The sequence below is a fragment of the Oncorhynchus mykiss genome, chromosome 28, assembly GCF_013265735.2.
Source record: "Oncorhynchus mykiss isolate Arlee chromosome 28, USDA_OmykA_1.1, whole genome shotgun sequence".
Lineage (NCBI taxonomy): Eukaryota > Metazoa > Chordata > Actinopteri > Salmoniformes > Salmonidae > Oncorhynchus > Oncorhynchus mykiss.
Window position 1 is genome coordinate 25178173 of NC_048592.1, and position 25420 is coordinate 25203592.

Consider the following 25420-nt stretch of genomic DNA (forward strand, 5'->3'; position numbering starts at 1 on the left):
GATATAAAGTGTACTTGGGTTTTGTACCTGGGGAATAGCCTAGTAAATCGGTGACTGACTACCATTCCAGCACTTTTACCCTGGCCTTGCCAAGTCCTGCTGTTTTTATTTTCCATTTTCCAGTCCTTTGTGAGAGAGAGTACTAGAAAAACAATCACCTAAGCTCTGAAGGTGATTCTGTTTCTATCAGTAATGATTTGACCCTTGATTTAATCCTAGCAAACGGATAAGATTGCACAGTGCTTGAGATTCACTCTGATTTATGTACTCCAGGAGTCAATTACTTCAACTTCCAGCTGACCCTGTCAATTGACTTATTAAAGAGGTCTGATTTGATTGTTAATTCCTAGGGCCTGTTGGGCAGAGGTATGTTCATAAATTTGACCTCATTCCTCTACTCCTCTCTGTGGTTCTGTGTGGCACAGTTGATAGAGCATGGTGACTGCAATACCAGGATTGAGGGTTTGTTTCCCGCTGGGTCCACCCACATGAAAATGTTTGCAAGCATGATTGTAAGTCGCTTCAGATAAAAGCTTCTGCTGAATGTGTTGATTATTATTAAGATCTCTTTCTCTAGGAACACCATCTCCAGAGGGCCATGTCGGCTCAGTCGGTGTATGGAGAGAAACACAACATGGTCATCCCTGTCCCGGAGGCAGACGGCAACATTGCCTACTACGAGTCCCTCTACCCCGGAGAGTTCAAGATGCCAAAGCAGCTTATTCACATACAGCGTGAGTAGTGGACCTGGCTGCAAGGCTCTAGTACCCTATACTACCGCTCAATCCCAAATCGACCCAAACACTCTCCCTATGCACTTTGGGCAATCTGACAGGGTTTGATTGGTATAAGTAATATGATGAATCTTCCACCTAGCCTATCAGAGGGCCCGGTGTAATTGTTTCCATATTGATTGCAGCTGGCAGATCCTCCTAGATCTCCACAAGTCCCTAGGAAGTTGGGTCTAGGTGTCCATTTGGGATTTGGTCATACCTCAGCTTGGTTTATGGAGAGGTGTTGATAACATCTGAATGTGGTTTATCTGTTGCTAGGCAATAGTGATGAGTAGTTTTATGCTCTGGTGGCAAAGTTTCATGAACCAATTCAGAGACTAACTAATACATATTGAAGGAGAGCCAATCTATATACAATTACAGCTGACTGAGACTGTCAATAGTAAAACGTTGTTTGAGTGAACCTGAATCTGGAAAATGAAAGGTCAAATTGCTTCTGTAGACTCCTCCTCTCCCCCACTCTATGGCAAGGAGTTTTGTTGGTAGTAGTTGAGACTTGTAAGGCATAATTCTTAAGCATTGTGGGATCTAGCCTTAGTATTAATTTAGTAGGCCTAATCCTCTCGTACATGGATCATACTATTTGTTATTGCTCAAGATAAGAGCTCAGCTAATTTTTATTTCCTGGGCTTATGTCATTATTGGCCGATGTGAGATGGTCCTGGGAATTGCCATGGAACTCACAATATAATATCACGATACTTAGGTGCCGATTCGATAATGTGCTTTGATGTTCCCAACATATTGCTCACCATATGTCTGCTGCAGAGAGGAAAGGCCAAAATGAGTTTTAATCAGTATGGGAAATAAGTTCTGAGAAGTTGCTGTTGCTAACTACAGTAGCAAAACAATTGTTACTTAGAGTCAAATCTATATCCTCCCAAAATAATATTGCAATATGTAACTTATTTTTTTCCCCACGACTTTTTCTGTGTCATTATAGCTAGGCAATTGCATTAATTCACGTTACCTTGTTAGTAGAGGCTGCCGAAAACTCAATCTAACATGATTGGAATTTAATTGATTTAAATGAATGTGTGTTAGTTTTGGATTCAGGATTGTCATCCGTCTTGAGCTTTGAAAGCTACATTTAAATGCAGTTGCCAAGATGCTGCCATAAAGTTTCTCTGGCTTGATTTGCCTGAACCGACCAAATGTAAATTAATCACTTTACCCCAATCAATACAACCATTGCTTTAGTCAGAATTGAAATACTAGTAGCTCGGAACATAAGTCAGCATTATGTCAAACTGGGAAGATGGGCTAGAAGGTCTCCTGTATCCCGTAATAGGAAAGGGGAGCATCCAGCTCTTCTTTTGAACTGTTGGAATGGAAACGCAATGGCTTAAGCACCAGGCTACTGTGATGCTACTACGTTAGCATGTGTGCTCAGTGGTAACAGGAGAGCTACACTGGGGCGTCATGGACGCGTAGCTTTTGCAGGCGTGGGCAGACCTTAAGTTCTCTAGGATATGGGGCAGCATTTGGAATTTTGGATGAAAAGCAGGCCCAAATTCAAATGCCTGCTACTCATGCCCAGAAGATAAGATATGCATATTATTAGTAGATTTGGATAGAAAATACTCTGAAGTTCCTAAAAATGTTTGAAGCATGTCTTTGAGTATTACAGAACTTACGTAGCAGGTGAAACCCCGAGGACAAACCTTTCCGATTTTAATTTTTTGGGGTCACTCTCTTTTCAATGGGTTTTCATTGGAATCCAGATTTCTAAGGAACTTGCTTGCAGTTCCTACCGCTTCCACTGGATGTCAGTCTTTAGAAATTGGTTGAGGTTTTTCCTTTGTGTAATGAAGAAGTAGCCCTGTTCAAAACGAGTGTCACTTCATGTGTACTATTTGATAGAGGCGCGTGACCAGAAAGCTAGCGTCAGTTTGTTTTCTTCCTGTATTGAACACAGATCATCCTGTCTTCAATTTGATCGATTATTTACTTTAGAAAATAACTAAAGTTGTATTACATAAGTAGTTTGAAATGTTTTGGCAAAGTTTACAGGTATCTTTTGAGATATTTTGTAGTCACGTTGCGCAAGTTGGAACCAGTGTTTTTCTGGATCAAACGCGCCAAATAAATTGACATTTTGGATATATATGGACGGAATTAATCGAACAAAAGGACCATTTGTGATGTTTATGGGACATATTGGAGTGCCAACAAAAGGAGCTCAGAACTGATTTGGCAGGCGAAAACCTGAGAAATCCATTCAGGAGGTAGTTTTCTATTCAATGCCATTACAGTATCCATTGACTTAGGACTCAAATTGCAGTTCCTATGCCTTCCACTAGATGTCAACAGTCTTTAGAAATTCTTTCAGGCTTGTATTCTGATAAATGAGAGAGTAAGACCAGTCTGAATGAGTGGACCCTGATGTGTCACAGAGCTTTTTCATGCGCAATCCCGAGAGTGCCTTTCTTGTTAACCTTTTTATATTGACGACTTTATTGTCCGGTTGAAATATTATTGATCATTTAGGCTAAAAACAACCTGAGGATCGTCTGACATGTTTCTATGAACTTTACGGATACATTTTAGATTTTTTTTGTCTGCCTGTTTCTACTGCGTTTGAGCCTGTGGATTACTGAAGAAAACGAGCGGGGAAAAAATGGGGTTTTCGGATTTTAACCTCTGAACCACCCATCCCAGATCCGGTATAATTGTCATCAGCAACGCTGTATAGCATAGCACAACAGTCAAATAATATTACTAGAAAATATTCATATTCATGAAATCACAAGTGCAATATTGCAAAACACATCTTAGCCTTTTGTTAATCCACCTGTCGTCTCAGATTTTGAAATTATGCTTTACAGCGAAAGCAATACAAGCGTTTGTAAGTTTATTGATCCCTCGACAAAAGAATAAGTACACTTAGCATCCGGTAACTTGGTCACGAAAATCAGAAAAGCAATCAAATGAATCGCTTACCTTTGATCTTTGGATGTTTTCATTCACGAGACTCCCAGTTAGACAACAAATGTTCCTTTTGTTCCATAAAGATATTTTTTATATCCAAATACCTCCGTTAGTTTGGTGCGTTATGCCCAGGAATCCACCGGAAAGAGCGGTCACGACAACGCAGACACAAATTCCAAATTATATCCATAATGTCCACAGAAACATGTCAGATGTTTTTTATAATCAATCCTCAGGTTGTTTTTCAAATATCTATTCGATAATATATCAACCGGGACAGTTGGCTTTTCACCAGGACCGGGAGTAACAATGGCCGCCTTTCTCTTTTGCACACAATTCACTCTGAGAGCCCCCACCTATCCACTTACGCAATTTGGTCGTTCATGCTCATTCTTCAAAATAAAAGCCTGAAACTATGTCTGAAGACTGACACCTTGAGGAAGCGATAGGAAAAGGAATCTGGTTGATATCCCTTTAAATTGAGCAATGGGAGGCTATGGAAAATGGAGTTTTCCAAATAGAAGCCACTTCCTGGTTAGGTTTTTCTCAGGGTTTCGCCTGCAATATCGGTTTTGAAAACTTCAGAGTTTTCTATCCTAATCTGTCAATTATATGCATATTATATCATCTGGTCCTGAGAAATAGGCCGTTTACTTTGGGAACGTTATTGTTTCCAAAAATAAAAATAGTGCCCCCTAGCTTCAAGAGGTTAAATTAACCCCTCTAGGGTATGTGGGACGCTAGCGTCCCACCTGGCCAACATCCAGTGATATTGCATAGCACCAAATTCAAATACGGAAATACTGATAAAAATTCAGAAAACAAAGCATATTTTTACATGGGTTTAAAGATGAACTTCTTGTGAATCCAACCACGGTGTCAGATTTAAAAAATGCTTTACAGCGAAAGCAACCCTTACGATTATTTGAGAACATAGGCCAGCAGACAAAATCATTAACCAGTAACCAGCCAAGCAGAAGAGTTACACAACTCAGAAATAGAGATAAAATGAATCCCTTACCTTTGATGATCTTCATCTGTTTGCACTCAGAAGACATTAATTTACTCAATAAATATTAAATTTCTTCGATAAAGTCTCTTAACAATCAATGACCCATATTAGCAAACATATTTCATTTCAAACTTCACATTTCTCTAGTATAGACTACTTATCGTCATGAACAATATCAGCAAAGTACCTGTGAAAATGATCGGTATGGTCTGTCTAACTTTAAATTTGTCACCCCATCTCTACTCCATTCTCATGTCTGAAGTTCTCACCTCTCCCTCTCTCACCTGTAGCTTTCACCCTGGACACAGAGCAGCCGGACTATGACCTGGACACAGAAGACGAGGTGTTTGTGAACAAGCTAAAGAAGAAGATGGAGATCACCTTCCTGCAGTTTGAGGAGATGGTCGACCGTCTGGAGAAAGGCAGTGGGCAGCAGGTAAGTCTTGGAATCTGCATCCTAAATGGCACACTATTCCCTACATATAGTGTACTACTTTTGACGGGAGCCCTAAGTGCCTTGGTCAAAAATAGAGCACTACACAGGGAATAGGGTGCATTTGATGGGATAAGAGGGAGTAGCCTACAATGGGCAGTCATAGCATCAGACTAGCATCCTGTCCAGGGGGTGTACTGTCTTGCACATCAAGCTGTGTCACGCTACAGAAACCAGAAATTGTTACTCTACAATCAGGGGATCAGAACAGAGACCCTCCCAAATGTGACTCCCTGCTCCTCCCTCACCTCTTCCCCCGATCAGGCGGTGAGCCTGCAGGAGGCCAAGCTGCTGTTGAAGGAGGATGACGAGCTGATCAAGGAAGTGTTTGACTATTGGACCAGGAAGAGGAAAATCGGCAAGCACGGCACGCTGCACCCCACTGTGAAGCAGGAGAAGAGGGACGGCTCCAGCACCTCAGACCCCTACGTGGCCTTTCGCAGAAGGACGGAGAAGATGCAGACCAGAAAGGTAGGATCCCACCTCTAGACCAGGGCATATCAAATTTTATTTGTTGCATGCGCCGAATACAACAGGTGTAGTAGACCTTACCGTGAAATGTTTACTTACAAGCCCTAACCAACAATGCAGTTTAAAAAAATAATATAGATATCAAAAAATTTAAGAGCAGCAGTAAAATAACAATAGCGAGGCTATATACAGGGGGTACCGGTACAGAGTCAATGTGCGGTGGCAGTGGTTAGTCAAGGTAACATGTACATGTATAGTTATTAGTAGCAGCACTGTAAAAGGGGGGGACAGCAATGCAAATAGTCTGGGTAGCCATTTGATTAAATGTTCAGGAAGGCGTCTTATGGCTTGGGGGTATAGAAGCTGTTTAGAAGCCTCTTGGACATAGACTTGCCGTGCGGTAGCGTAGCAGAGAGAACAGTCTAAGGTGGCTGGAGTCTGACAATTTTTATGGCCTTCCTCTGACACCGCCTGGTATAGAGGTCCTGGATAGCAGCTGGGCTGTTCGCACTACCCTCTGTAGTAGAGGTCAACCGATTAATTGGAATGGCCGATTTCAAGTTTTCATAACAATCGGAAATCTGTATTTTTGGGTGCCGATAAAAAAAACGTTTTTTTTTTTAACAAAAAAAATATATATATATATGCAACCTTACAGTTAACTAGTCCAACGCAATAACGACCTGCCTCTCTCTCGCTGCACTCCACAAGGAGACTGCCTGTTACGCGAATGCAGTAAGCCAAGGTAATTTGCTATCTAGCATTAAACTTATGAAAAACAGTCTATCATAATCACTAGTTAACTACACATGGTTGATGATATTACTAGATATTATCTAGCGTGTCCTGCGTTGCATATAATCTGACTGAGCATACAAGTATCTGACTGAGCGTTGGTAGGCAGAAGCAGGCGCGTAAACATTCATTCAAACAGCGCTTTTGTGCGTTTTGCCAGCAGCTCTTCGTTGTGCGTCAAGCATTGCGCTGTTTGACTTCAAGCCTATCAACTCCCGAGATGAGACTGGTGTAACCGAAGTGAAATGGCTAGCTAGTTAGCGCGCGCTAATAGCGTTTCAAACGTCACTCGCTCTGAGACTTCTAGTAGTTGTTCCCTTTGCTCTGCATGGGTAACGCTGCTTCAATGGTGGCTGTTGTCGTTGTGTTGCTTGTTCGAGCCCAGGGAGGAGCGAGGAGAGGGACGGAAGCTATACTGTTACACTGGCAACACTAAAGTGCCTATAAGAACATCCAATAGTCAACGGTTAATGAAATACAAATGGTATAGAGGGAAATAGTCCTATAACTACAACCTAAAACTTCTTACCTGGGAATATTGAAGACTCATGTTAAAAGGAACCACCAACTTTCATATGTTCTCATGTTCTAAACAAGGAACTGAAACGTTAGCTTTCTTACATGGCACATAATGCACTTTTACTTTCTTCTCCACTTTGTTTTTGCATTATTTAAACCAAATTGAACATGTTTCATTGTTTACTTTAGGCTAAATTGATTTTATTGATGTATTATATTAAGTTAAAATAAGTGTTCATTCAGTATTGTTGTAATTGTCATTATTACAAATAAAAAATAACCAAAATTTGGCTGATTAATCGGTATCGGCGTTGAAAAATCATAATCGGTCGACCTCTACTCTGTAGTGCCTTGCGGTCAGAGGTCGAGCAGTTTCTTTACCAGGCAGGATGCTCTCGATGGTGCAGCTGTAGGACCTTTTGAGGATCTGATGACCCATGCCAAATCTTTTTAGTTTCCTAGGGGGGGGAATAGGTTTTGTCGTGCCCTCTTCACGAATGTCTTTTGTGCTTGGACCATGTTTGTTGGTGATGTGGACACCAAGGATCTTGAAGCTATTAACCTGCTCCACTACAGCCCCATCGACGAGAATGGGGGCGTGCTCGGTCCTCCTTTTTCTGTAGTCCACAATCATCTCCTTTGTCTTGATCACATTGAGGGAGAGGTTGTTGTCCTGGCACCGCACGGCCAGGTCTCTGACAATATTATAAGGGGTAGTTGACACGATTCCCGTACACCGATAAAGCCTAGTCCTGGTCATTCGAAATTCCTGCTGAGCATGGTTTTTAGTTTAGGACTAGGCTTTGTGTGTGTGTACCCCTACGCATTTCCATTTCAACTGATTATAGGCTTACCCTAGGTTATTGACAGCAGATGAGTTAATTAATGGTGAAATTGCCCCCTCAGAACCGTAAGAACGAGGAGGCTGGGTATGAGAAGATGCTGAAACTGCGGCGGGACCTGAGCCGAGCCGTCACCATCCTGGAGATGATCAAGAGGAGGGAGAAGAGCAAGAGAGAGCTGCTGCACCTCACCCTGGAGATCGTAGAGAAGAGGTGGGTACTACTCATAGATGTACTCAAGTTTTTCAGGTCATGTTGCTTGGATGCCAGTCATCTTAGTCAGGACAACTTTCATTCTGGAAACTGATCAAATATGGTAAAATAATGTATACAACAGTGCATATGTAGATATCTGCTTGGGTGTATATACACTGCTCAAAAAAAGGGAACACTAAAATAACACATCCTAGATGAATGAAATATTCTTATTAAATACTTTTTTCTTTACAAAGTTGAATGTGCTGACAACAAAATCACACAAATTATCAATGGAAATCAAATGTATCAACCCATGGAGGTCTGGATTTGGAGTCCCACTCAAAATTAAAGTGGAAAACCACACTACAGGCTGATCCAACTTTGATGTAATGTCCTTAAAACAAGTCAAAATGAGGCTCAGTAGTGTGTGTGGCCTCCACGTGCCTGTATGACCTCCCTACAATGCCTGGGCATGCTCCTGATGAGGTGGCGGATGGTCTCCTGAGGGATCTCCTCCCAGAGCTGGACTAAAGCATCCGCCAACTCCTGGACAGTCTGTGGTGCAACGTGGCGTTGGTGGATGGAGCGAGACATGATGTCCCAGATGTGCTCAATTGGATTCAGGTCTGGGGAACGGGCGGGCCAGTCCATAGCATCAATGCCTTCCTCTTGCAGGAACTGCTGACACACTCCAGCCACATGAGGTGTAGCATTGTCTTGCATTAGGAGGAACCCAGGTCCAACCGCACCAGCATATGGTCTCACAAGGGGTCTGGGGATCTCATCTCGGTACCTAATGGCAGTCAGGCTACCTCTGGCGAGCACAGCCCCCCAAAGAAATGCCACCCCAAACCATGACTGACCCACCGCCAAACCGGTCATGCTGGAGGATGTTGCAGGCAGCAGAACGTTCTCCACGGCGTCTCCAGACTCTGTCACATGTGCTCAGTGTGAACCTGCTTTCATCTGTGAAGAGCACAGGGCGCCAGTGGCGAATTTGCCAATCTTGGTGTTCTCTGGCAAATACCAAACGTCCTGCACGGTGTTGGGCTGTAAGCACAACCCCCACCTGTGGACGTCGGGCCCTCATACCACCCTCATGAAGTCTGTTTCTGACCGTTTGAGCAGACACATGCACATTTGTGGCCTGCTGGAGGTCATTTTGCAGGGCTCTGGCAGTGCTCCTCCTGCTCCTCCTTGCACAAAGGTGGAGATAGCGGTCCTGCTGCTGGGTTGTTGCCCTCCTACGGCCTCCTTCACGTCTCCTGATGTACTGGCCTGTCTCCTGGTAGCGCCTCCATGCTCTGGACACTACACTAACAGACACAGCAAACCTTCTTGCTACAGCTCGCATTGATGTGCTATCCTGGATGAACTGCACTACCTGAGCCACTTGTGTGGGTTGTAGACTCCGTCTCATGCTACCACTAGAGTGAAAGCACCACCAGCAAAGTGACCAAAACTTCAGCCAGCAAGCATAGGAACTGAGAAGTGGTCTGTGGTCACTACCTGCATAGCCACTCCTTTATTGGGGGTGTCTTGCTAATTGCCTATAATTTCCACCAGTTGTCTATTCCATTTGCACAACAGCATGTGAAATTTATTGTCAATCAGTGTTGCTTCCTAAGTGGACAGTTTGATTTCACAGAAGTGTGATTGACTTGGAGTTACATTGTTTAAGTATTCCCTTTATTTTTTTGAGCAGTCTGTTTGCTAGCCATCTTGCCAACATTGATTAGGCCTATTGGATCTCTATGGTACTACTGTAGTGGAATAGTTAGGATCTGTTTAATAGAGTTGTACTTCTGTTACAAAATAGTTTTTGATTGTCTGGTGATTTGATTGGAATCCAGTTATTTTATTAAAATTGTTGATTATGACTTTGACCTTTGCCCTTCCAGGAACGTTATGTCGGACTTCGGTGGTGAGATCATGGCTGAAGTGCTGGCCCAGCGAGCTCTGGCCAAGCCTGCCCATATTATTCCCCTGGCGCCGCTGACCAACAGCAACCAGTACAGACATCAGGACCACATGGACCTCAAGGAGTACAAGTCCAAGGTGGGTGTGTGAGTTAGAGAGAAAAAAGAGGTTGATCTCTCATTGGCCCGTATTCACATAGTGTCTCCTAGTAGGAGTGCTGCTGATCTAGGATCAGTTTTGCCTTTTGGATCACAATGGAGACAGTGACCTGATCCTAGATCAGCATCTCTACTCAGATATACTTTGTGAGTACGGGCCAATTACTCAAGGGTTTTTTCCTGCTTTCCCTCCCAAGAAATTGCTAGCAAGTGAGTGACAAATTGAAATGTCTGTCCTTCCCTTCTAGCCGGAGAAGACTGAGGTCGTCAGGCAGAAGAGGAAGTATGAGAGGAAGCCTAAAGTCTTACCCCTGTCAGCTGCTGCCCCTCACTACTCTGGCCCCTCTGTGTTCAACGCTAAGGACGTCCACCAGTATGACTTCCCCAGTTCAGATGATGAGCTGCACTCCCAGGTAGGCAGAGCGGTTAGACATGGGTCTAGGGGTCCATTTGGGACGCAGCCCAACGTCCTATGCACTTGTAGATCTGAGAGGATTTGATTAGTATAAGCAATATGGTGAGACTTCCACCTAGACTATCAGAGGGCAAGATGGAGCTATGACCATATTATTGTCATCTGCCAAATCTCCAAGTGCTTAGGGTGGATTTGGGATTGGGCCTTGGACATCTGTGCGGGAAACTGTTTTATTTGGTCATAATGTCATTTTGGTGACCTGTGACTCCTCTCCCTCTCTAGATGCACTCCGGCTCCTCAGAAGCTGAGGAGGAGAATGACCCCGATGGTTCCTTTTCATTCCGAAGGAAAGCAGGCTGTCAATATTATGCTGTGAGTATAAATGACTCATCTGATAACTTTATTGTACATTTACACAAGTTAATTTTGTACCCAATATCTGTACATTATATACTATATGACCAAAAGCTCGTTGAACATCTCATTCCAAAATGATGGGCATTAATATGGAGTTGGTCCACCCCTTTACTGCTGTAACGGCATCCACTCTTCTGAGAAGGCTTTTCACTAGATGTTGGAACTAGGGATGCACGATATATTGGTGAGCATATCGGAATTGGGCGATATTAGCTAAAAATGGCAACATCGTTCTGATGTCTAGTTTAATAATTCTTGGAACTACCCATCCCGGATCTGGGAGAATTGTCATCAACTACACTAATTAGCATAGCGCAACGGTCAAAAAAATATTACTAGAAAATATTCATATTCATGAAATTACAAGTGAAATATAGTGAAAAAACAGCTTAGCCATTTGTTAATCATCCTGTCATCTTAGATTTTGAAATTATGCTTTACAGCCAAAGCAAGACAAGCGTTTGTGTAAGTTTATCGATAGCCTAGCATAGCATTATGTCCAGCTAGCAGCAGGAAGCTTGGTCACAAAAATCAGAAAAGCAATCAATTGAACCGTTTACCTTTGAGCTTTGGATGTTTTCACTCACAAGACTCCCAGTTAGACAGCAAATGTTCCTTTTGTTCCATAAAGATTATTTTTATACCCAAAATTCCTCGTTTGTCACGTTATGTTCAGAAATCCACCGGAAATAGCGGTCACGACAACGCCGAAATTATATCCATAATATCGACAAACATGGCAAACGTTTTTTATAATCAATCCTCAAGGTGTTTTTCAAATATCTATTCAATAATATATCAACCTGGCTTTTCAGTATGTGCGAGAGGAAAAATGACTACCTCTGTCTTTTACGCAAGAATCACTCAGAGCCCTCAACTGGCCACTGACGCAATGTAGTCTTTTACGCTCATTCTTCAATATAAAGGCGTGAAACTACGTCAAAATGCTGGAGACACCTTAGGGAATACGTAGAAAAAAGGAATCTGGTTGATATCCCTTTCAGTGGCCAATAGGGGTGCATAGGAACACAACGGTTTCAAAACATGAGTCACTTCCTGATTGGATTTTTCTTAGGCTTTCGCCTGTGTTTTCTATCCTAAGCTGTCAATTATATGCATATTCTAGCATCTGGTCCTAAGAAATAGGCGGTTTACTTTGGTAATGTTATTTTTCCAAAAATAAAAACAGTGCCCCCTAGTTTCAAGAGGTTAACGCTGATGTGAAAAAACGATGTCAAAGCTACCGTGCATACCTATATAACGTAGGCACATAATGTAATAACGCCACGTAAAAGTTTGCACTACACGTGTAACACAGCATTCTTAACCTAGCCCACACAATGTTTGCTGTGTGGGTTGAGCAGTCATTTGAAAGAGTAAGAACATATTGGCAAGACAACTCAAAGACGAAATCCAGTAAAGCCAAGATAATGAATTTCATTGCCCTTGACAATCAACCGTTCTCGGTCGTGGGTGATGTTGGCTTTTGCAGACAGGTCGAGCACCGGTACACACTACCAAATGCGCTATTTTTCAAATGCTGCCCTACCGGTGTTACACAGTAATAGTGTCACTGCTATTAGCTTCACGACATGCATACTATGGAATGCTGTTTGGGTCTTTGCTTGTCAAAATAGATACAGTAGCACTGTCAAAGCTGTACAAAAAAAGTCTGCAAACACCGACCACGAACAATGTTTACAATATCGTGTTGGTAATAAAGCATTTGTTCGACAGCAACTTCTGGATTAGTTGGCACCAATACAACCAGCCTGAAAATAGACCTGTGGAAACTGCAGTCATTTTCATTATTCTTAACAATGATTTAGGAGTCTTTGTGATTAAGTATTAGCTAGGTTGCCACTTGTTGTTCGCCTATTGAAATTGAACTTCAGTTCATGAAAAATAAATAGATAGGCAGCTACTTAACCTTGTTGCCCAAAGCTAATGTTATAAGCAGCCAGCTAGCTTCATCTGAGACTCGACCGGACCGGGTATGTGTTGTGACGCTAGCCACAATAAGGATTAGACACAATAGTGGAATTTACGGTTTGCCTTCAAATAGAGGTATGTCATTGACTGTGATCCAAATGAATACAAATAGTAGAATTATGCTAGTAGCTGCCTAGCTATTTATTTTTCATGAACTAAAGTTCAATTTCAAAAGGCGAACACGTGGCAACCTAGCTAATACTTACTCACAAGGATTCCTAAATCATTGCTAAGAATAATGAAAATGACTGCAGTTTCTACTGGTCATTGTTTTTAGGTTGGTTGTATTGGTGCTAGCTAGGTACCAAGCTAAAGCTAGCTACCCCAGGAGTTGCGGTCGAACAAATTATGCTTTGGCAGTGCTACTGTGTTCTTTTTGACACACAAAGACCCAAACGGCTTTCCATAGAAATCCTGGTTGAGAATGAAACGACTGAACAAATTAACGAAACAGCACAGCAAGTAAGTGAAGGTAATACGTTTTGATTATGTTTTACTGGTAATGGGGGCATGTGTAAATGCCAACAAAATAACTTTTTTGGTGTGTGTAACCTTTAATTAACTAGGCAAGTCGGTTAAGAACAAATTCTTATTTACAATGACGGCCCGGACGATACTGGGCCAATTGTGTGCCGCCGTATGGGACTCCCAATCACAGCCTGGATTCGAACCAGTGTCTTTCAAGCCTTTTACACTGAGATGCAGTTCCTTAGACCGCTGTGTAACTATTTAACTGTACTAGAATGCTTAAAAGGCCACAAACATTTTAAATATCTGTTATCAGTATAATTTTTTGGGGCAAGAAAAATATCGGATATCGCTATCAGCCAAAAATGCCGTATCGGTGCATCACTAGTTGGAACATTGCAGGGACTTGTTTCCATTCAGTCATAAGAGCATTAGTGAGGTCGGACACTGATGTTGGGCAATAGGCCTGGCTCGCAGTCAGCATTCCAACTCATCACAAAGGTGTTCGATGGGGTTGAGGTCAGGGCTCTGTGCAGTCCAGTCAAGTTCTTCCACACTGATCTCGACAAACCATTTCTGTATGGACCTCACTTTGTGCACAGGGGCACTGTCATTCTGAAACAGGAAACGGCCTTCCCCAAGTTGGAAGCACAGAATCATCTAGAATGTTATTGTATGCTGTAGCGTTAAGATTTCCCTTCACTGGAACTAAGTGGCCTAGCCCGAACCATGAACAGCCCCAGACCATTATTCCTTATGTGGCCTACCACTTCGCGGCTGAGCTGTTGTTGCTCCTAGACGTTTCCACTTCACAATAACAGCACTTACTGTTGACCAGGGCAGCTCTAGCAGGGTAGACATTTGATCAACTGACTTGTTGGAAAGGTGGCATCCTATGACGATGCAACATTAAGTCACTGAGCTCTGCAGTTAGGCCATTCTACTGGCAATATTTGTCTATGGAGGTTACATGGCTGTCTGCTCGATTTTATTCAACTGTCAACAACGGGTGTGGCTGAAGTAGCCACGGTCACTGATTTGTAGGGGTGTCCACATACTTTTGTATTTAATTCAAAACAAAATGCAGGAAATTGAACACACACGTAATCATATTGTCCCTGTGGCATTCTGTCTGGCCATGTATTGTAACTTGCATTATAAATAATATATGCCATTTAGCAGATGCTTTTATCCAAGACTTGTTAGTCATGAGTGCATCATGTTTTTACGTGTGTGTGGTCCCAGGAATCGAGCCCACTATCTTGGCGTTAATGGCGCCATGCTCTACTGAGCTAGAGACCATGTCTAAAACTTGTCCTATGTCTAATGGCTCCTCCTGTCTGTCTCACTAGTCTCGATTGGACCACTGCGGCAGCTGGCCGTGGGTCAGTCCGTCAGAGGGAGGTCTGGGAGACACTCGTTACCGCTACTGCCTCACCACTCTCACCGTGCCACCACGCTGCCTTGGCATGGCACGACGACGCCTGGGACGGGGGGGCAGGTAGGTTACTGTAGGGTGAAAGGGGCAATCTGGGATTCAAACGGAGGGTTGCCCCCACCACTGTTTGGATAAACAGCTGAGTGATGGGCCAGGACAAATATAACCACTCTCCAATTCATATTAAGATCTGTTGATGTGAGATCAATGTAATAGTTTTCTGTGACCAATGGCATGAATGAATGCCTTGCTAACAGAAGGACTTAACCCTGTTCTCTCTCCCTCAGGGTTTTGCTGGACAGGGCGCACACAGACTTTGACAATGTATTTCATGGGCTGGACTCTGAAATGCTTGACCTGCCTGCCCACTCTCCAGTCACAGACAAGTTTGCTAGTACCTCACAAACAAATACCTCGGACAGAACCTCTTCTTATTCTTCCTCTTCTGCGGACCTCAGTCGGATACTGTTGAACATTAAGTCGAGCCGATGGAGGCACTTTAGGCCCCGGACACTATCACTACACGACGAGGACAACACAGTCACAGATCCTTTGTTCAGGAGGCTGGGCAGGGGCCAGAGTCGCATCACCGCTACCCTGGCTGGCACCACTGGCCCCCTGAGAGGAGCTGGCCACACGGCCCCCACAGCTGGTGAGTAGGGCCTGAGGTTATAGGTTTATCTGCGCACGCACGCCGTTCCATATACAAGCACACAGTCCACGTCTATATACACACCATTCCATAGACATGCACACAGTCCACGTCTATATATACACTGCTCAAAAAAATAAAGGGAACACTAAAATAACACATCCTAGATCTGAATGAATGAAATATTTTTATTAAATACTTTTTTCTTTACATAGTTGAATGTGCTGACAACAAAATCACACACAAATTATCAATGGAAATCAAATGGATCAACCCATGGAGGTCTGGATTTGGAGTCCCACTCAAAATTAAAGTGGAAAACCACACTACAGGCTGATCCAACTTTGATGTAATGTCCTTAAAACAAGTCAAAATGAGGCTCAGTAGTGTGTGTGGCCTCCACGTGCCTGTATGACCTCCCTACAACGCCTGGGCATGCTCCTGATGAGGTGGCGGATTGTCTCCTGAGGGATCTCCTCCCAGACCTGGACTAAAGCATCCGCCAACTCCTGGACAGTCTGTGGTGCAACGTGGCGTTGGTGGATGGAGCGAGACATGATGTCCCATATGTGCTCAATTGGATTCAGGTCTGTGGAATGGGCGGGCCAGTCCATAGCATCAATGCCTTCCTCTTGCAGGAACTGCTGACACACTCCAGCCACATGAGGTGTAGCATTGTCTTGCATTAAGTTGAACCCAGGGCCAACCGCACCAGCATATGGTCTCACAAGGGGTCTGAGGATCTCATCTCGGTACCTAATGGCAGTCAGGCTACCTCTGGCGAGAACATGGAGGGCTGTGCGGCCCCCCAAAGAAATGCCACTCCACACCATGACTGACCCACCGCCAAACCGGTCATGCTGGAGGATGTTGCAGGCAGCAGAACGTTCTCCACGGCGTCTCCAGACTCTGTCACAACTGTCACATGCTCAGTGTGAACCTGCTCTCATCTGTGAAGAGCACAGGGCGCCAGTGGCGAATTTGCCAATCTTGGTGTTCTCTGGCAAATGCCAAACGTCCTGCACGGTGTTGGGCTGTAAGCACAACCCCCACCTGTGGACGTCGGGCCCTCATACCACCCTCATGGAGTCTGTTTCTGAGAATTGTGCGCCACCCTATGGGACTCGCAATCACTGCCGGATGTGATGCAGCCTGGATTCGACCCAGGTACTGTAGTGACGCCTCTTGCACTGAGATGCAGTGCCTTAGACCGGAGCGCCAATTTCGGGATCAAAATGCTCCTGATCAGCCTCTACACCCCCCCAAGCCATAAGACTGCTGATCAAATGGCTAACCGGGCTATTTGCACACGTATATTGATGCCTCACACACACACTTTCATACTTCACATAGGCTGCTGCTAATCTGTTTATTATCCATCCTGAGGGCCTTGTCACTTTTACCCCTACATACATGTATACTGCACAAAAATATGAACACAGCATTTAGTGTTGATCACAAATGTTCTATATGCACAAAAAGCTTATTTCTTTAAAATAGTGTAGACAAATTTGTTTATCCCTGTTAGTGAGCATTTCTCCTTTGCCAAGATTATCCAACCACCTGACAGGTGTGGCATATCAAGAAGCTGATTAACTTCTTACAGCTCCCCCCTACTTTGTGCAATTTCCGCCTGAAGACATACCCCAATGTGAATTGAATGTAGGAGAATATAACACAATAGATCTGGTTTAGATACAAAAATAAACGTATGTTTAAAAAAAATGTTTTAATCATCTTTAAAATGAACAAAATAAAACAAACATTCAGATAGGATGATGGGGACAATTTCAGTGAAAAATATAAGAGGGCAACAGTACTTGTGCAAAGTTGCAGAATGATAACTTCCAAAATGCTACATGACATTTATCATGAAGTCACCCAGGTGTCCCACACAAGTAGCCCAAATGTACCCAAGTGGCCAAATTGGTGAAGGTATACATTTTGAAACAAATAACTATATACAAAATACCAAAATGGTATTCTAACACCCCCCCCCCATAACATGGGTAACCATTTACACACTTTCAATATTTGGAAGACCCTCAGTCCTTTATCAATTCAAATCTACTTATATAGCCCCAGCCTAAAACCCCAAAAAGCAAGCAATGCAGGTGTAGAGGCAAGGTGGCTAGGAAGAAACCTAGAGAGGAACCAGGCTGAGGGGTTGCCAGTCCTTTTCTGGCTGTGCCGGGTGGAGATCAGTGGTTGTAGAGGGTGCAACAGGACAGCACCTCAAGAGTAAAAATGAACAGTTTAGGGTTCCATAGCCGCAGGCAGAACAGTTGAAACTGGAACAGCGGCAAGGCCAGGTGGACTGGGGACAGCAAGGAGTCATCATGCGAGGTAGTCCTGACGCATGGTCCTAGGGCTCAGGTCCTCCGAGAGAGAGAGAATTAGAGAGAGCATACTTAAATTCACACAGGACACCGGATAAGACTCCCATTCGGAGTCCGTGTCACTGTGAAAGAAAATGTTCAGTTAGAATAGTTTCACATATGAGCCCTGTATCAACAGGTATGATAAACCGAGATATATATATATATATGAGTTGAAGGTTGAATATATTATTATATTACTATTACCTGCTAGATCTGTCTCTTTTATATTATGACATTTCAGCCTAGATCTACTGTCTTTATTATATTACAACAGACCAGCTGTATCTACTGTCTCCATTTCACTTTGGCCATTGATGTGGTCCTGCCATCTCCTCAACAGCATCAAATAGGCTATTTCATGTGGGTTTGGGTGGGGCGGCAGACACACGCATCTCACATTTCATGACATTACATGTTTATATATTGCTTCTAAAATGTAAAAAGAATCTCAAATAATATTTTATTAATCTCAAACAAGGGCATTAGCATGATAAGAACTTACCAGTCCAAAACAATGTCCTCTCCCGTTCAAAAAATACTCCTGCACAATCGCTAAATGAATCGTTCTACAACAATCTCGGTCTCACCTTCCCAATCAATTTATTCTAAAATTGTGTGTACATCTGTATATCTAGACTTAGATTTAGCTTTCCCTGACTTAGTCGCCATAATGATTGATATATGAACAGCTGAATCTGCACGTTCACCAAACAATGCGTGCGTAATATGTGTAGCTCCTTCCAGTATTAAAATTGAATAGCGCATGACTCTCTTTACACTGGAGCTTACTACATGGGTTGGTCTTGCAACACATAAACGTGGCGTATTGCCGTTTAGCTCAGCTCATTGGCTATCTACCCAGCTAGATTTCAAGTCGATCAGTGGTCATTGGGTTAAAAGACAGTCAATCAACGAAACAGCGGGTAAATCATTGGTGCACAATGATATCATGACTTGTCTTCAAATCGGTTTCTTTCAGTCAATATGTCCCGCGAAATGGCCCATCAGGTTTGATTGTGTTACAAACAAACCAGGTGATTGCAATGAAACCAAACATGACTGGAAAAGCCACGTTCTGTGTGGGTTATTTACCTAGAATGTGTCGTCAAATGGAATGAGACGGAATTCACGACACAAGCGGTTCACAAAATGTTTCGTGTTAGGCTATAAAAACGGATTTTATCAAACAAAAGATCATTCATTGTGTAACAATGAGCATTGGAATTGCAAACAGACGAAGATCGTCAAAGGTAAACTATTTATTTTAATGCAGTTTGTGATTATGTTACGCCTGTGCTATTTTTTTTTTTTATTGGGCTCTATGCGCAGAAAATCGCATCGTATTCTTTCGCAGTAAATCCTTTTTCTGACAAAGTTGGATTAGCAAGATTCTAAGCTTTCGATACATGTGAGACACTTGTATTTTCATTAATGTTTAATATGACTATGTAGCGATCACTATGTTGTGGAATTTCAGCCCGCTAGCAGGTTCCGTGCGCTGCGTCTCAATCACCACATCCGCCAATATCGCCCTTCCACATCTGTGCTGAAAGGTAGCAGAGCTAGAGTGATGTTTATCAGACCATGAGACATCCCGAAAATTGGTTTTCTCACAAAATGGTGTGTGGTGTCCAAACGGTTTGGCCTAAACCATTTATGACCACTATTGAAAGACGAGTCTCTCGTGAATACGATGGTGTTCTCCTTTTTGCTCTTGGATGCCCACAAGATTCGTCTGAAGTCTGTACAGCCTTTTCTGCCAGTAGCAGCCTCGAGACTTGTCATGACGGCCCCGGTGCCATTTTGAAAAATGAATGGAAGTGTATGTATGGAGATAGTTTGGTGCCTAAAATAAGGGGATATTTTGTTACGGTACAGCCTTATTCTAAAATTGATTTATTTTTATCCTCAATCTACACACACTACCCCATAATGACAAAGCAAAAATACTGATCCCACATTTACATTAGTATTTAGACCCTTTACTCAGTACTTTGTTGAAGTACCTTTGACAGTGATTACAGCCTCAAGTCTTCTTGGGTATGACGCTACAAGCTTGGCACAGCTGTATTTGGAGTTTCTCCCATTCTTCTCTGCAGATCCTCTAAAGCTCTGTCAGGTTGGATGGGGAGCATCGCTGCACAGCTATTTTCAGATCTCTCCAGAGATGTTCGATTGGGTTCAAGTCCGGCCTCTGGCTGGGCCACTCAAGGACATTCAGAGACTTGTCCCTGCATGGTCTTGACTGTGTGCTTAGGGTCATTGTCCTGTTGGAAGGTGAACCTCACCCCGGTCCTGAGCGCTCTGGAGCAGGTTTTCATCAAGGATCTCTCTGTACTTTGCTCTGTTAAGCTTTACCTCGATCCTGACTAGTCTCCCAGTCCCTGCCGCTGAAGAACATCCCCACAGCATGATGCTGCCACCACCATGCTTCACCATAGGGATGGAATTGTCCAGGTGATGAGCGGTGCCAGATTTCCTCCAGACATGACGCTTGGCATTCAGGCCAAAAAGTCCAATCTTGGTTTCATCAGACCAGAGAATCTTGTTTCTCATGGTCTGAGAGGCTGTCATGTGCCTTTTACAGAGGAGTGGCTTCTGTCTGGCCACACTACCATTTAAGGCCTGATTGGTGGAGTGCTGCAGGGATTGTTGCATGGTTGTCCTTCTGGAAGGTTCTTCCATCTCCACAGAGGAACTCTGGAGCTCTGTTAGTGGCCATCGGGTTCTTGACCAAGGCCCATCTCCCCTGATTGCTCAGTTTGGCCGGGCGGCCAGCTCTAGGAAGAGTCTTGGTGGTTCCAAACTTCTTCCATTTAAGAATAATGGAGGCCTTTCTCTTCTTGGGGACCTTCAATGCTGCATAATGTTTTTGGTACCCTTCCCCACATCTGTACCTCGACACAATCCTGTCTTGGAGCTCTACAACTCTTTCGACCTCATGGCTTGGTTTTTGCTCTGACATGCACTGTCAACTGTGGGACCTTATATAGACAGGTGTGTGCCTTTCCAAATCATGTCCCATCAATTGAATTTAACACAGGTGGACTCATATCAAATTGTAGAAACATTTCAGATGATCAATGAGCTCAATTGAGTCTCATAGCAAAGGGTTGTGTAGATTTGAGTACACTTTTAAAAATGTTTTATCCACTTTAGAATAAGACTGTAACATAACAAAAAGTGGAAAAGGGTCTGAATATTTTCTAAATGCACTGTACATAAAAATATTGTTTCCTGATTTTTTTTGTAGGACTGACACATCAGAACAAACTTTAGATTTGGTGGGGAATGTTATTCAATGCGTTTCTATTGGCTGACAGCGGTAATGCCAAATTCAATGATTCATCCAATAATTTTTTGATACCTTAAGGGGTCTTAAATTTTGAAATTAAATATAAATAATCCTTGGTATGACCATCTTAAAACAATTCCTTATGTTAAGTGGCTAATAGTGTGTTGATTCTAAGCGTTCAATGCAACATTCCAGAAACAAAAGGAACTGTGCAAAACTTTGCATGACATTTTGTTGTAGGCAGAACGCATCGGAGTAGGATTCTATTGCACTGACAATTATAACTCAGGCCCGTACTCTACACAGATCGGTGTGTCGTAACCAATCAGAGTTGCAGTTGGCCTATATACAAATAGACCATTGCCATAATGCATCTGTGCCAGTCACTTTGAACTAGACTGTTTACAGTATGAGCAGTCGTGAGTAGATGCAGCTCTCGCTTTCAAAACAAGCGCATGTAGCGACTTGGGCACATTTTGTTCATATCCTTTACTAGTTAGGGAGTTAAAGGCCCAGTTATAGCTAATTTGTAGTGGGCAATGGGGTAGTGATTGCTTCTTACAAGAGCACAGAACATGTACATTTGTAGACCTATGTGAAAAGTGAGTTGGGTAAAGAGCTTTTTTTTGTTCTTCAACCGGCAGTGTTGTATTTTGAGACTGGCTTGAATAAGCTAAGTAGCCAAAGGGCACAGGGGTAGCATTTCTGATTTCTTTGAAATAATGGTATGGGAATACTAATTGTTAATTTAATTTAATTTATTTTGTAAAGTGGTTTATTGCATCAAACAACCCATTTTCAGTCACCTTGTCTGAAGGACAAGTGGATAAACAGGTTAATGTCGAGCCCTGCATGGTTTTTATTTCAAAAGTCTCATGGAATATAGGTCTACATTGGCTGCTATTATAGGCTGAGTGATAGAACACCTATTTCCATGTTATGGGATGCATTCCCCATTGTTTTTTGATGGTAGGTCTACATTATGATCATCCACAGTAGCATACTTGACCAATGTCTGAAACTAACTTAAAGCGGGTTCAACCTCCGTGTTCACAGTAAACGCACGCTGGAAGTCGCACAGAATTTTCACAACATTCAAGTTTGTGCTCAGCAGACCTGAAATTTGCACAGTGACAAAAAGATTGGATGGAAAATTGGTTGCACCCCATATTGAAGTGAGCGGTTCTCTTTTCTCTCTCCGTTTCCTGCAGCTTTCACCGCCCAACAATACCAGCAGCATCAGGAGCAGCTGGCCTTGATGCAGAAACAGCAGCTTGAACAGATCCAACAGCAGCAACAAGCCAACAGCGCCTCCTCCACTGCCAACAGCACACAGGTTAGCCTGCTCTCTGACCTGGGCTGTTCAGTATTCGTTTACTGATCTAGGAGGGACCTGATCCTAGATCTGCACTCCTACTCTTGAGATGCATGTTACATATAGCTCATTCTCTGTCCATCTCAGGTAGTCTCTTCAGTTTTGTGTTAATAAGTTCTTGTTGTCCTCCTCTTCCAGCTTTTGGTCTCCAAGATGTTAGATTCTGCCAGTGCCCAGTTTGCTGCAACTGCCCTGGTGACCACAGACCAGCTGCTGGCCTTGAAGACTAAGGATGAGGAAGGGCCGGGTTGTGGGGTCAACGGGGTCCTTTCACCCTCAGGTAACATTGACTGCACCAAAGCGTTTGTATTAAAAGAAGAGCTTGAAAGAAAAGAGAAACTCGCACATTGCTTTTGTAGGTATTACTTTGGACTTTGTAAACTGACCAATGCCATAAGGCCGGTAAGGTTAGTGTGCAAGTTTCTTTTTCTTTCAACATATCATCAAATAATTCCCACTCACCTGCAACAAGTAATCTCAGACGTGCAAGTGCTTTTCCAATTAAACGCAGAGCTTTCACAGAAGCAAACAAAAAGTTGGAACTGATCAAAGGGGATACTGCTTGTATAGCTTCAGCGAGAACCATGCAGACTTAATGATTTGTGTTATGTTCTCCCTTCCAACAGGTGTCTACAAGGGCTTGCACCTCACTAGCACAGCATCTCTGTCGCCTGCTGCCCCCACCTCCACCCCTAGCCCTCTGACCACCACTACCCCCTCCTCCCCCTTCCTCTTGCCCAGCACTTTCAACAACGGCACCCCCCACACCAATGCTGCCAAGTCCACTGCCACTCAGGTCCTGATGGGGAACAACAACAACCTCCATCTGAGCATGTCCTCACTCGGGGGTCCTGCTGGGGGGGCCCTCACCAAGCGCCACATACCCCGGACACTAAGCCACGCCCACGTCGCTGTGTCGTCATCTGCCTTAAAGCTGGCCGCTAACTGTCAAATGCCCAAGGTCTCCACAAACACCCCGTCAATGGACATTGTGCCAAGGTGAGAGAAATTGACCATTACTCAGTGTTCAGATCACCATGGCTTAAACTGCTGCTTCAGAAATATTACCTACTGGTCCATTTGAGTCAATAATGAATGTAGATATTGTTGAGCAGTCTTTGATTTTGATTTGTTCATATTTTCTCTCCACCTGCATCCAGGGATAATCAGGATCAAGACAAGCCAGCACTAAACAGCATATCGGACAACACAGTGGCCATGGAGGTCACGTAGCCTCCAAACACAGGCAGGACTAAGGGCTCAGCCGGGAACTAATTTAGGTGCTATGCATCGTAGAGTTGTGAATGCAAGGAAGGGGCAGTGGTATGCGCACACACAGCATGCAACACTGTCTCCATGGCAACTATTGGGACTTAATTGCAATGCTTGTCTTTTTCTTTATTTTTTTTTTACTGTTAAGAAATATCAACGTCTGTAAATTATGAATTTGGCAATTGTATGTACAGTAGTGCATATTTGTAATACCCTACCACCCTTGTATATAACATTACTTGAATACAGAAATTGTTCATTTGTGATGTTTTGCACTTGGGATTAAACATTTTCAAAAGACAAACTGCAAGTGGTGTGAGGAGTTGTACAACCGTGTCGTCACGTCAGTGCATGGTGTGGAACCTGCTGTTATCTATTTATTGTGCAGTGTTTAGGGGGAAAAATTCAGTTTGTTTTTGTTTTAATTGTTATTTTTTTGTAAACTCTTCCCTCATTGCTTCCCGTGCTGTAGTCGATGTGTTTAGGTAGCTATGAACTTCTCTGTATTTTGTGTATTGTGAACATAACCAGGCAGTCCTCTCACAGATTCCTGGTTGTTGGTTCATTGTATCATGGAAACAAATGGTGACATGTATTCATACAGAGTTGGTGGCTGTGGATTTAAGGCCACTCAGGTCCTGATGTCAGTCGGTGGGTAATCGGTTGCTTAAGAACTTCCATTTTGAATTGTTTTTGAGACAAGTAACAAAATGAGGATGAAGTTTCTTCTCAGAAGTCACTGCTGTCTGACTTATCTAAGCACTAGTTTGTTTGGGTTAATGCTGCTTTTATGATTTAGCTCTGGTTTGTTGTCGGATTACCTGTTTAAGATGCCTTCCCCAATTATTTTGTGATTTTTTTTTTTATATTTTTGTAAACCCCCCCCCCCCCCCCCCCCCCCTTCCGTTTTTTTGATAATGATTGTATGCTCCTTAATGAAACTTCATTATTTTGTTACTTGTTGATGAAATATAAGGGAGACGAATGCAGTAACTGTTTGACTACATGTATCATTCCAGTTTATACATAACGAAAAATGTATAAAAATAAATTTCTTTGCTTTTAGAATAATTATCCTGAAGGCTGCCAGGCCGAGGTAAACAACACGTATCGGGTGCCTTCCTCTTGGAAATACAAGCTCTCTTCTGTGAAGAGTACCGTACTTAGCAAGGCTACTGGTTAGTTTTTGTACCACAATCTGAATGCCCATTCCAATGGCATCATCATTGATCCATGAGGTTTTTTCTTTGAGACCCTCTAAATGAACGAGAAAATCCTCACAAATAAAACCCAGGGCATTGTTTGGACCAGCATGTCTTGTTTTTTGTCTCAAATTCACATTGTCTCGTGTTCATGGTAGGGTGAAGTTACCCTAGACACCGATCTTGGTTTAGTTTTGCATTTCCCCCACTAATGGTTAAGGTTAGGATTGGGGGAGAGGAAGCTGATGCTACCTAGGGGAACCCTCACTCCAGATCCTAGGAGATGCAGGGTTGTATTCATTTTGCAACCGAAAACAATGTCTCATTGGACAAGTTCTGGTGTTTTGGTCGGTTTTCTTCTGTTTGCTATTTAAGTGCGA

General features: G+C 43.1%; 1 protein-coding gene across 2 annotated transcripts in view; it reads left to right on the top strand.

The window, feature by feature from the left end:
• The window catches only part of LOC110508787 (enhancer of polycomb homolog 1), a 42470-nt gene extending 17322 nt beyond the window's left edge, over nucleotides 1–25148 (top strand). For both annotated transcript variants that reach the window (XM_021589611.2, XM_021589610.2), the window contains 13 exons: nucleotides 578–734; nucleotides 5028–5173; nucleotides 5495–5701; nucleotides 7922–8070; nucleotides 9957–10113; nucleotides 10382–10546; nucleotides 10831–10920; nucleotides 14778–14926; nucleotides 15151–15515; nucleotides 22403–22527; nucleotides 22705–22846; nucleotides 23193–23565; nucleotides 23727–25148. In XM_021589611.2, the coding sequence (XP_021445286.1) occupies nucleotides 599–734; nucleotides 5028–5173; nucleotides 5495–5701; nucleotides 7922–8070; nucleotides 9957–10113; nucleotides 10382–10546; nucleotides 10831–10920; nucleotides 14778–14926; nucleotides 15151–15515; nucleotides 22403–22527; nucleotides 22705–22846; nucleotides 23193–23565; nucleotides 23727–23799 (2277 nt within the window). In that variant the 5' untranslated portion in view covers nucleotides 578–598 and the 3' untranslated portion in view covers nucleotides 23800–25148. The remainder of the gene's footprint in view (nucleotides 1–577; nucleotides 735–5027; nucleotides 5174–5494; nucleotides 5702–7921; nucleotides 8071–9956; nucleotides 10114–10381; nucleotides 10547–10830; nucleotides 10921–14777; nucleotides 14927–15150; nucleotides 15516–22402; nucleotides 22528–22704; nucleotides 22847–23192; nucleotides 23566–23726) is intronic.
• The last annotated feature ends 272 nt before the right edge of the window (nucleotides 25149–25420 follow it).